The sequence below is a fragment of the Chelonoidis abingdonii genome, chromosome 1 (assembly GCF_003597395.2).
Source record: "Chelonoidis abingdonii isolate Lonesome George chromosome 1, CheloAbing_2.0, whole genome shotgun sequence".
Classification (NCBI taxonomy): Eukaryota; Metazoa; Chordata; order Testudines; family Testudinidae; genus Chelonoidis; species Chelonoidis abingdonii.
This window is the reverse complement of record NC_133769.1, coordinates 26,545,861-26,557,896: the sequence shown is the minus strand read 5'-3', so window position 1 is coordinate 26,557,896 and position 12,036 is coordinate 26,545,861. Positions and strand designations below refer to the sequence as shown.

At 44.4% G+C, this 12,036-nt stretch overlaps 1 protein-coding gene across 3 annotated transcripts in view; it reads left to right on the top strand.

The window, feature by feature from the left end:
• The first annotated feature begins 1,109 nt into the window (after nucleotides 1–1,109).
• The window catches only part of NAPEPLD (N-acyl phosphatidylethanolamine phospholipase D), a 32,087-nt gene continuing 21,160 nt past the window's right edge, over nucleotides 1,110–12,036 (top strand). Inside the window, exons 1-2 of one of the 3 annotated variants that reach the window (XM_032774532.2) lie at nucleotides 1,597–1,628; nucleotides 8,741–8,773. Coding sequence is in view for 1 of the 3 variants with exons in the window: in XM_032774530.2 (XP_032630421.1) it covers nucleotides 1,429–1,628 (200 nt within the window). In the remaining 2 variants the exon portion in view is untranslated. Of the gene's footprint in view, nucleotides 1,629–8,740; nucleotides 8,774–12,036 lie in introns of all 3 variants that reach the window. The other 2 variants (XM_032774530.2, XM_032774531.2) reach the window with 2 other exon arrangements.

Below are 12,036 nucleotides of genomic sequence, written 5' to 3'. Positions count from 1 at the left end.
TTTATTTAAGCATACGTTTTCGTAGGCTAAAACCCATTTCATCGGATGCATGCAGGGGAAAATACAGTATGAAGATATAAATATACACACAGAGAACATAAAAAAAATGGGTGTTGCCATACCAACTATAACTAATCAGTTAAGAGGGACTATTGTCAGCAGGAGGAATAAAAACTTTTGTAGTGATAATCAGGATGGCTCATTTCCATTTTTTTTGCTGATACAGACTAACGCGTCTATCCCTCTGAAACCTGACTACAGGAGTTGTCTCTACAGGTCTCTCCTAAACAATAATACTTCCTTTTTTGTGTTCTTTGTGAAGTGTTTTTCCTCAAAATGATCTAATGATTTCAGTGTTCAGGAAGCCACCTGAGGTAAGTGCCTTCCAGCTGGTGCCTGCACCCCGCACTCCTTTCTGCACCCCAACCCCATACCCCAACCCCAAGCCACCTCCTGCATTCACACTCCCTCGCAGATCCCACACCTGCACCTCAACCCCCTGTCTCATCCCTGCCCCCTCCGAGACCCTCTCCCACGGGAGCTGCACCCCTCCCGCACCCCTCCCACACCCCAACCCTCTGTCCCAGCCAGGGCCACCCAGAGGAATCAGGGGGCCTGGGGCAAAACAATTTTGGGGACCCCATCCATAAAAAAAGTTGCAATACTATAAAATACTAAATTCTTGTGGGGGCCCCTGTGGGGCCCAGGGCCTATTACCCGCCCCCCTTCTGGGCAGCCCTGGCCCCAACCCTGAGTCCGCTCCTCCACTCCAGACCCCCAAGGCGCCATAAAATCTACCAGCCCTGGGCCCACAGGAGAGTTAATCCGGCCCCAGTATCATGAGGGGACTTTCCAGTGCAGTGCACCTGTTCCCCGGGGCCTGCATGCCGCCACCACCCGGCAGCAGCGGGCTTTGCCTACTTAGTGATTTGCTGCCGGACTGGACCCCATTCCGGGCCCAGCGCTGGAGCCCAGGCAGGCTGCTTTCCTCCTCACCAAGGGCACTTCCTAGGGACCGCATTGGGCCAGACTGCGCCTCCCCCACTCCGATTCCCAAGGGCCCCCCGATGGAAACTGGCATTGTCCCAGGGCCTGCCCAAGGGCTCCTGGTTCCGAGTTCCCGGGGCAGGCGGTGGGTGCCCCGGGCGATGTCAGAGCGGCCCTGACACATCGCACAGCCTCCCCCCATCTCACTGACCGCTGGTCCAGCGGCCTTTACCAAGATGGCCGCGGCGCCCACTACCCTCTGGGGAGCCGTCCTGGTCAAGGCAAGTGGTAGCGGAAGCAAAGCTCCTCCATATTCCCTGTGGCGCAGGGAGGCGGCGGTAGCGAGTCCTGCGAGCTCCCTGAGCTTGGCGGGGGGCGGGTCGGGAGGGTGATGGGTCCCGGGAGGGGGAGCCAGGTTGCCGGCTCTGCGCAGGCGCCACCATGGTGAGGAGCAGGGCGCTGTGGAGCTGCTGCTTGGAGCTCCTGGCGCTGCCTTCAGCGGCTGGCGGTTTGTCAGGTAGGAGGCAGCAGCCGCGTTACGGCTCCTGCTGGGGAGTCGCGGCGCAGCCTGGGGAGAGGAGCCGCCGCCACGCCATGGAGGAGGAGGAGGACGACGAGAGCGCCCAGCCGCAGCCCGAGCGGTGAGGAGAGCCCTGCCCGGGGTCTCACTGTGCTGCGCTGCGGGCCCCAGCTCAAATGGGCTCAGCTGCTGGGCGAGGGGGCGTGGGACCGACATGGGGGTGGGGAGGGATTGGTGGCGACTCGCCCCCCAGCTCCTTTCGTCCTCGGCTCTAGGGCTGGCTTCTGTCACGGAATACCCAGGGCAAACCCAGCGCGTTGGAAAGGTAGTGAAGTGCATTAGGTGGCCCACCTCCCTCCCAGGCTTTCCAGCTCCTCTGCTAGCTGCAGTGTTCAGGTCAGGCGCTTGCTCCAGGAGTGTGGGCAGAGGTTGTTAAAAACTGTAACCACGAAGCACTGACTGGCCGAGCTTGTCTCTCCCACCAGCAGAAGTTAGTCCAATGAGAGAGATGATCTCACCCACCTCTAACTTTCCTGAACTACTATTATCGTGTGCCCTGCATAGACAGCATCTTGGCAGCTGCAAATCATCTTGGTCGCTCTCGCGAGTTACCCCGAAAGTTAAGAAATCAGGGTTAGGGGGCTCGAGGGAAGACGGCGCAAGAGTCAGCGTATGGTGTTTTTAGAGGGTTTTTTAATTTATTTATTTTTTTGGTTCGCTGGTTTAAAAAAGTGCGTTCAAAATAATGTATTAGTTCTTGCTGCTTGTGTGGGCGAACCTTGTACCACTGGAGTAGATGATGATGGGTGATCTATAGGATTTGCCGCTGGCAGCTGTGTCAATGAGTAAATGAGTTGTTTCCTGTTGATGTTCCTCTCCCTCTACCCCCTCACCCACAAAAAAAAAGAAAAAAAAAAGAAAGTTAGACATGTTTAAGACCTACCTGAGTCACTTAAATCCATCTCCTTGCCAGCGCATGGTTTACTACAATCTGTTTTCAAGTGATTTGTCCATTCTAGTTTTATATCTGATTTTGCTCTTTTGCACAGAAAGCCAGCTCCTTAAGAGAAACTGAAATGGATTGCATCTAAAAAAGATGCTTCAGGTTGTCTGTGTCCTTTTTTAAATTGGGACCAAGAGTCTTATCTATGGCTGATGAATGAAATCCTGGAGGAGCAGGTCCTGTTTTCTCAGTTGCTATAGTTTTATTCTCCTTTTTCACTGACATGATAATATGCTGCAGCCTCATTCAGAAAAACATGTTATATAAGCTCCTACAAACATTTGTATGCCTCACAGCATTGTCATCTTGTTCAACATTTTCCCTATTAAAAAGAAGCACTGTAAACAGATATTAGTGACAGAAACATTTTTTCTTGTGTAGAATTCAAATGTGAGGTAGAAAAATATAGTCTGTTTAACCAAATAATCTGGATGATCAGTAACTATTTAAAATACAGATTTAAGCAAAATATTTTTCAAATATGATTAACTATATCCTACTAAACTCTTTTTAAACAATATCAGGAAATACGTTTTCATGTGATGAAAACTTAAAATCAATGAAATGTGATTTTAATACATTACTTGTACTCTGCCCATCAGCAAACAGAAAATCTATTTTTTTTTTAAATGGGCTAGCAGACACAGTAGCTAGTGCTCTCTGTTCATATGTTTTATTTTGTTCTAAACAAGACTGACTATGGTGCCACCAAAAATTTCATATTGGGATAAGGAAATGACTGGCCTTTAGCGTTTTTTCCCTAATAGACTTCTGAGTGCTGTCTTAACTTTTTTGTCTAATAGATCATAAATTAAGGGTAAAGTTTGGGGATTGATTTATTGAACAGATGAGATGCTCAGTAAAAAGTCTTGTATCAGAAATGAGCCATAACTGAAATACCCGATATGCGTATGTATTGAAATTGTCTGAAATCCAGACACCTGATATTAATCTTAGTGCCAGAAGGTGTAAAAGCCTAATTTGACTCTCCCTGGAATATAATCTCTACATTCAGAACCGCTGCCAGAGTATGAAAAAGTGGAAGGGAAGGTCAGAGACATAAGAATGTAAGGATAGAGTAGAACTGCAGGAAGGGAAATAATGGTTAAATGTGCTGTGGGCTTTATCTGATGGATTTCAACCTACCTTAAATAAAGCAAAAGGCATGTACTGCAGATGATTAAGCAACAGCCTTCACAAAACTTTTGATATCCTAATGCAACTGTTGGATATTGGTAGCTAGCTAGACTTTTGGGAATGACTTAGAGAGAAATCTAGTGCTCTAGCACTTCTCCATACATAATAAGCTAAGTATCTGAGCCAGCACCACTAATTTTCTTTTCCCTCCATCCCGGAATCACTTTTAGATTCTTTCCCTTATTTGCAACTGGTTAGGAGATTGTTTTGGCTGGGATTAATAAGCACTAGCTGTTGCAATAACAATTAGTACCTTCATGCATAACATCTGCTGTAACAGTGTTTTCTGTTTTATTTTGGTCTTCTGTAAAATCAGTCTTGGTCTTATGTTTTCATTATTTTGTTTTTGTTAACAAATGTTAGTGAGAAGCCCTGTACTATGGTTAGCGTACCACTGAATTCTAGCAGGGTCCCAGTTCTAATCACCACAGCTCACAGTATGACCTCGGTAAATCACTTGGCCATCTTGGCCCAGTTCCACAAAGCTGTTTAGACTCCTAACTTCCATTAGGAAATAGCTTTGTGGTTCTGGGTGCGTGTGCCTAAGTGTAGTGGCAGGCATTGTGGGGAAAAAAGAAGGATTTCACTAAAAAATGTATGCTGCATTTGATCTGAATTTTCTTGGAGAAATAAATTACAGGAATAACAAGCAAATGTTATTTACTGCTTATTTGTGCTACAGAAGCACATAAAATATGCGAAGTGCTCTACAAATATATAGGAAGGCATAGTCTTGGCCGTGAATAGCATATAATAATAAAAAGACAAAGCTACACAATAGAAAGAGACTGACGCTACAGAGGATACAGAAAGATCTGGATAAATTAAAAAAAAAAAAAAGGTGAAGGGGCTCTCCAGATAGATACAGTAGTAGGACAACATGTGCCATCATTCCCCTGCCTAGAGAATAGGCTGATAGGGTACAGTACATTTAAGAAGTCACACAGTGTACTGTATCAAAGAATAATAGTAAGATGTTGGTGTATATGAAAAGATTTGTGTTATTAGGGCTAAATTATTATAGCTGGAGCTGGTAGCACCATCTATATTTAAAGTTGCCTGATGCTTTCCTGTTTTCAGTTGCATATGTCCCATGCTGGGGGTGTGATTGTGTGTATGTGATTCAGTCTAAATGCATCCGCCATTTCCAAGAATGAGATTATGGAAAAATACATTGTTTGACCATGTGAAATAAATAATTGGTTTCATTGTCATTCACCGTGGTGTTAGTGATGTGCCTTTGTTGTCCCTATGGAAAAAGTGCTATTTTAACATTACAGTCAGCAGCAGTTATTCCTCAGATCAGTGATGTTACCCAACCATACCGAGGGTCCCACTGGAGTGTATGAAGAATGGTCCTGATTTGGAGTGATGGACACAGTGAAAATGGCTGGTTTGGTTAGGAAGGGGCTATGGACTGTGGTGTTCCCAGTTCCTATTGGTATCTTTTTGGGAGCAGAGTTATAGTTGTGCTTCGTGTGAAATATCATTTAATGTCTACCTTTCTTGTTTTTTTTATCATGGTGACTTGTTTTTACTGTGAAGCTGCTATAAGGGAGAAGTAGGGGAGCCGTATCTCTGCATTATTGGCTTTTCATGGAGTTTCGGAAATTAAACTGTCATGTTCACGAAGAGCATGAGGAGTACAGAGCACTGTTGAGTGTCTGCTAGTGTAACTCTCAAAAGAAAAATTTGAATGATTTTTTTTTTGAATGGTTATATTGGAGAAGATACAGGATAGTGAAACTAAAATGATAAAAGAAATGGGTGGATTTCTTCTGGGGAGAAAGGCAAAATTAGTTGTACTTGGATACAAATGTGATTAAGAGGTTATATGGTAGAAGTATGTAAAGTAGCTAATGGTTTTTATAAAATTAACTATGACCTATTTGAGTTAGTTGGACAAACCAGAGTCAGGGGATAGGTTTAAATTAAGAGAGAACATGTCAGAAAAATTTGAGGAGGTATATTACAGAGAGAAGTGAAGAGGTGGGATTGGACTTCAAACTGAAGTGGTGGAGTCATCTAGATCTAAATATGAATGTATATAAGGAACAGTTGAATGACAACATACATTTAATAAATTGAAGGAGTATTAGCTATTCCCAGGCATAAAACTAACTGCTCTTACAAACTCTGATAGGTAAAGAGCTTTTTCTTCTCAGATTATCTATAGGAGAGGTTTGCATGCTAGAGTGTTTGTCCTCTTCTGGCACAAAAATGATTTTTTAATGCATAAAAATATAAATTAGAGATGGCAGTTGCAGAGTTGAGCGTAAAAGATCTAAAATTAAACATAAATGGACTGCTTCCTGCTCCTATATTGCTGTATAACTATACCTATAAACCTAGGCTGCGGCACCTTTCCAAGACACAGTTTTCTAACAATGTTTTCTGGTCACAGTGATAAGAAAAAAAGTTAAGACTGTGGCAGAAAGCTGTACACTAACCTCGTTCATTTTATACTATAGATGGAGTACTGAGTCCCATTTCATCTGGGATAGAACCAATTATCTTTTAATCTCATCTAATTAACCAAAAAAGTTAATCAAGCAACCATTAATACAAACTGAGGTTCCTTCAGTTAACTTAGTACCTTCACGGCACCATGTAAATTCACAACTTTTTGTATTTATTTAGATTTTTAATTAGATAAAGCCTGATTAAGTAAAAGCTCTGGACACCCCTAACTCATTAATAATAATACATATTATATAATAATCATTAAAATATTAAAATTAAAATAAAACCTTGTGAGTTGGGTAATCAAATAGTACAAGTAGGCATTTAATGTATATTCATGCACCATTAAAGTTTGACAGTTAAAAGTTCCAAAATCTGCAGTCCTGGAAAGATTTATGTTTGTACTTAACTATATTCACATGAGTAATTCTGTTGACTTCAGTGGGACTGCTCCTATGCGTAAAGCTCTGTAGGCCTGGGGCCAGAGACAGGAAATTTAAAAATTCATTGCCAGATCCTACCATTTGATCTGTATGGACTGACTTCTATGCTCATATAGAGCACTATTGATTTTATTGGGACTCCATGAAGGTACAAGGGTTCATGTATGCAAATCCAGTTGCAGGTTAGTTCCAACAGCAATGATAGCTTAGCTGATCTATGTTGCTCATGTGTACTATTTTCTATTTCTATTTTTCTAGTTAAATGTAAATCATTATTTACATTGTAAAACACATTAATCTACATATTTCAGGCTGAACTTTGGCCTGGCTGCATCAGGATGTAAAGGACTGTACTCCCTTGTGCAAACTACACAGTGAACATAAGGAAGCAGACTCAGGGAAGGGAACCAGAACTGCTGCACCCCCTCTTCTATGCGCTGGTGGCATAGCCCTGGCTCCGCAACTCTCACCCCCAGCATGCCACCCAGCATAGCTGCACTGGGGGAAGTATGCTGTGTTGGATACTGCTCCTTTTTAGAGCACGGGGGAGATCAGGAGGCAGATTGAGTCATAATCTCTATTCTGTCTTTTACAATGAGTAGATCATAGTGATAACCTAGGTTTTAGGCAGAAAAATAGGAACCTAAGGCTATAGGAACCTTAACTCTGAATTTCCTGACTTTTTGTGACTTAAGTGTTACTTTAGCATTCATTAATATTTTGTTTTTATTAAAAACTAAATGGCCAGTGCTTAATAGTGTTAGCATTTAAATGGTTCCAATTAGACTTTAAAATTAACATATTTTAAATTCCTAGTACAGTAACTTAATGTTATGTGTATATAATAACAAAGTAAAGGAGAAAATAGCTTCTGGCCAATATGTTTTCTGGTTCACATTTATTTTGATAATAAACATCAAGAATTCATGTTACAGGCAAGTCTTATCTTAGGCGGGGGTTCCGTTCCGCGGTTATCGCATAAAGTGAACACCGCATATACTCAAAATTATATCCCCAAGCCCTTTAAACTCCGCTCTCAGCTCTGGCGGCCGGGCCGGGGGGGGCATTTAAAGGGCTCCACCAGGCTTCCCGCCACAGTGGGGAACCCGGCGGAGCCCTTTAAATCCTGCCCACAGCTTTGGCCGCCGGGCTTAGGCTGGCATTTAAAGGGTCTGGAGCTCCACAGTGGCTGGAGCCCCGGGCCCTTTAGTTCGCCACAAGGGCTACCAGCCACCTATGTAGCTGGGAGCCCCCTGGATGATTTAAAGGCCCTGGGACTCCCAGCCACAGCTGGTGCCCCAAGACCTTTATATCTTGAGGCCATGCCCCCCCGCTTGAGACCACGCCCCCCGACTCCGGCCGTATGCGTAAAGTTGAAATCGCGCATGTTAAATGCACATAAGTTGCAACAGACCTGTATTCATGTTAATGAAACAGAGGTAGATGTAAACAATTAGCGTCTTCCTTTGCATGCCTTAAAGATGTATATTCAGTACTTATAAAATTTCCTGAAATCAACTCAGTTACTCCTTTTTTACAGTGTTCATAGTGGAACAACAATTATTTTAAAGTCAAAACACTTATAGGTACTGTGTTTCCTGTCTACACTAATAGGAAACCAGCATGATATAAAATGTATGCTTCTAAATACGGCAGAAAATGGTGTGGTAGTTTCTTCAGATGTGATACGGACGTAAGGACACTGCACACATTTTATCACTAGTCACTAAAATATGAAATAACTTGAGTGAATCATTTTGTAATGTTTTTTCTCCCCTTCTGTGCAGTTTTAAAGTGGAACAGTCCAACGCACTGAAAGAATCCTTTGAAGACAGGTTAGTTCCACAGCTTGAGGCAAAATCCTAAGGCTGGGAAGGAGTGTTCAGCCAATCTGCTGTTCTGATTGGTTTGAACAGCCTCAAGTGCTTTATAATGAAAGTTTAAAAGCGTTCATAATCATATAATCTCAAACTGTCCATTAGTTGCCCTAAGCAATTTCAGTGCTAAAGAACAATGAAAGAAAAGAACACTGAGTAAAATCTAGCTGGCAGTGACTATCGATAGCTAAGATTGCAGAGGGCATTTCTTTCCACACCCCCTAATGTTTGCAAATAAATTCCTTTTCAGTTGAAAATGTTCATGCTTCGGCTCAGCCCAAAGGTATGTTGTTGTTGTTTTTTTTGTGTTTGTGGAATACTTGAAGGAAAGATGCTGAATTATATGCTTCCTGGCACAAAGGTGGTAGACTCTCTCAGCTCGGATATTTTGGGCCCACTAGGGCAGTGGTAGTGGCAGGGCTTTGGAGTGGAGCCCGGAGTTGGAGTGTGGAGCAGCTCCAGAGCAGTGGAGCTTCAGTTTTTTGCCTGGAGCTGGAGCTGGAGCAGAACCAGAGCACAACTCCAAAGCCTTGGGTAGTGGGGTGGAGAACAAGTAGGCCCCTTCCTGGCTAGTGTGTGCCATCTCTCTCAGTTTATATGTAATGCCAGGTGCCACAGAGGGAATGAACAGAACAGGTAATCCTCAAGTGATCCATCTTCTGTCGCCCCTTCCCAGCTTCTGGCAAACAGAGGCTAGGGCAGGGGTGGGCAAACTTTTTGGCCTGAGGGTCACATTGGGTTTCCTAAATTGTATGGAGGGCTGGTTAGGGGAGGGGGTCGTTGCTCAGCCCTCACTTCCTATCTGCTCCCCTGGGACTCCTGCCCCATCCAGCCCCCGCTGTTCCCTGATAGCCCCTCTGGGACTCCTGCTCCCTGTCCCCTGACTGCCCCCAGACCTCTGCCACGCCATCCAACCCCTCTCATTCTTGATGCCCCCCCCGGGACCCCTGCCCCATCTAACCACCTCTTCTCCCTGTCCCTTGACTGTCCCCGAAACTCCTGCTGCCCCATCCAACCCATCGTCCTTCCTGACTGCCTCCCTGGAACCCCTGCCCCCATTCAAGCCCCTGTTTCCCCCCCGACCACCATCCACACCCCTGCCCCCTGACCACCACCCTGAACTCCTCTGTCCTCTGTCCATCCCTCCCTGCCCCCTTACCATGCTGCCTGGAGCACCGGTAGCTGGTGGCACTACAGCCGCACTGCCTGGCTGGAGCCGGGCCACACTGCCACCACGCAGCTCAGTGCACCAGGTCAGGCCAGGCTCTGCAGCTGTCCTGCCCAAGGAGCTCACAGCCCCACCACCCAGACCTTTGCGCTGGCGGCAGAGCGAGCGAGCTGAGGCTGAGGGGAAGGGAAGACAGCAGGGGAGGGGCCAGGAGCTAGCATCCTGGGCCAGGAGCTCGGGGACCAAGCAGGACGGTCCTGTGGGCTACGTGTAGTTTGCCCACCCCTGGGCTAGGGACACCATCCCTGCCCATCCTGGTTAATAGCCATTGATGGACCTAACCTCCATGAATTTATTTAGTCCTTTTTTGAACCCTGTTATAGTCAAAAATTTAAATTGGAGCCAGAGAATGGGAGCCCTGTTCTGAAATTAAATCTTATGGGGCCCAACAAATTAAGACTCCACTCCTTCAGATGTTAGCATCTCCATAGGAAGTGTGTGTGTGGTGGTGAGTTATACCAGAATGCGGTATGGTAGTGGATGGTGGTACTGGGTAGTGTATAGTAGATAGGATGGGTGGAGGTTTTTATCTACATGGAAGAATGCGAGCATTAGTAAGAGAGATTCCATGTTCTGTTGTCTGCATTCTCCTGACTGAAGTTAAAAACCCATTTTCACGCTTGAAACTTTGTAATGTTTAAAATTGCATTTTCAAGGAGAAATACTGATGACAATGTGTATTTGTAATTTTTCACTTCTATATTTCTAAGGTCCACTTGTAAAAGGTGTGAAGTGAAATCCATTTTAACATTCACTGAACACTTCACGTTGTTTTCCTAAAAGTTAATGGTTAATGCCAATATGAAACTACACCATATGTATTTTCAGCTGTTTATCAAATTTTTAGCTTGGCTTACAAAATTGATCCAACATCTACTAGCTCAAGGACTAAGCCTAAATGTGAGGCCAAAATACACAGGTTCTCCAAGCCATGCCCCTCCTGAGCCACAACCCCTCTTGCCTGGTATGTCCCCCTTCCACTCCCTCCCCCACCCCCTCCCCATACTGCTTTGGCCTGAAAACTTTGGTATATTGCTGGATGAACTGAGTCCCAAATGAATGCTGGGCCACCACAACATATTTATCATATTTATCGTCTTCCCTCTGAGGATATGTCTACACTGGAATAAAAGACCTGTGGCATGTCCGCAGCTGACTGGGGGTCAGCTGAATCGGGTTTGGGCCACAGGGCTAAATATTGCTGTGTAGACGTTTAGGCTTGGGTTGAGGCCCAGGCTCTGGGACCTCCCTCCTCACAGGGTCTCAGAACATGGGCTGGAGCGTAAGCCCAAATGTCCTACACAGCAAATTTTCAGCCCTGCAGCCTGAACCTGAGTCAGTTGACCTGGGCCAGCTGTGGGTGTTTTAATTGCTGTATAGACATATCCCTAGAATCCTCTTCTGGCATAGTGTGAGTAGAGTTCCTCCACACACAGATTTCTATGCTGGATTGGTTAGGGACTGACCTCTCTCCAGTATTCGCTGCTCTAGGGAAGAGGTTGGCAGTTCAGGGCATTCCTCATCTTAAGATGTCTTGGAGGCTAGGGCTCCCCTGTATAACAGCAGTGGCAGCTTCCTACTCTCTACAGCCCCTGCAGTGTCAGAACTGGAATTCTTTCTATAGACTCAGGAAGACATCACTACATTGATTACACTTGGTTTACAATGAATGTTTTCTTTGCAGTCACAAAGGCTAGGAACTTAATTTTTTAAAACAGAATCTTTACTTCTGCAGAAACTATTGGCACTTGCCTGAGCGATTTCTGCTCACCTATGTGAGAGGGTTTGAAAAATCCAGCTTCTAACATATTTCTTTCCTAAAGAAAGCTTTTCACCAGACCTTAGGAAGGATTTAATTATAGGTCAGTTTTCCACAAACTGATTATTAATTTTTTTATGCTTAAATACATCTGGCTATTAAAATATTTCTTAAGTTAAAAAAAGTCCTCCTGCTCTGTTTTAAATGTTCATAGCAGTCAAACAGTATTTGCATCCTATTTGTGCATTTGAAATATATCACGTTTGCCTACTGGAATGTGGTTTTGGATGTAAGATAACTTGTGTGAGTAAAGCATCCAGAATTTGATTAATGCTTTGTATATATAAGTGTGGATTCTTCCCTTTTGTTTACAAGGGTTGAGCGTACTTGTGCAAGTCTACAACTGCAGGATGTCTACATGGGATTTTTTTTTTAAGAAATCTGTTTATTGCTACCCACCACACAGATAGGATTTAACAGAAGGCTGGTTGATTGCAACGTCTTGCACACTTATACATATTGACAGACAATCCAGTAGCTTAAAATAATAATAAGGGGT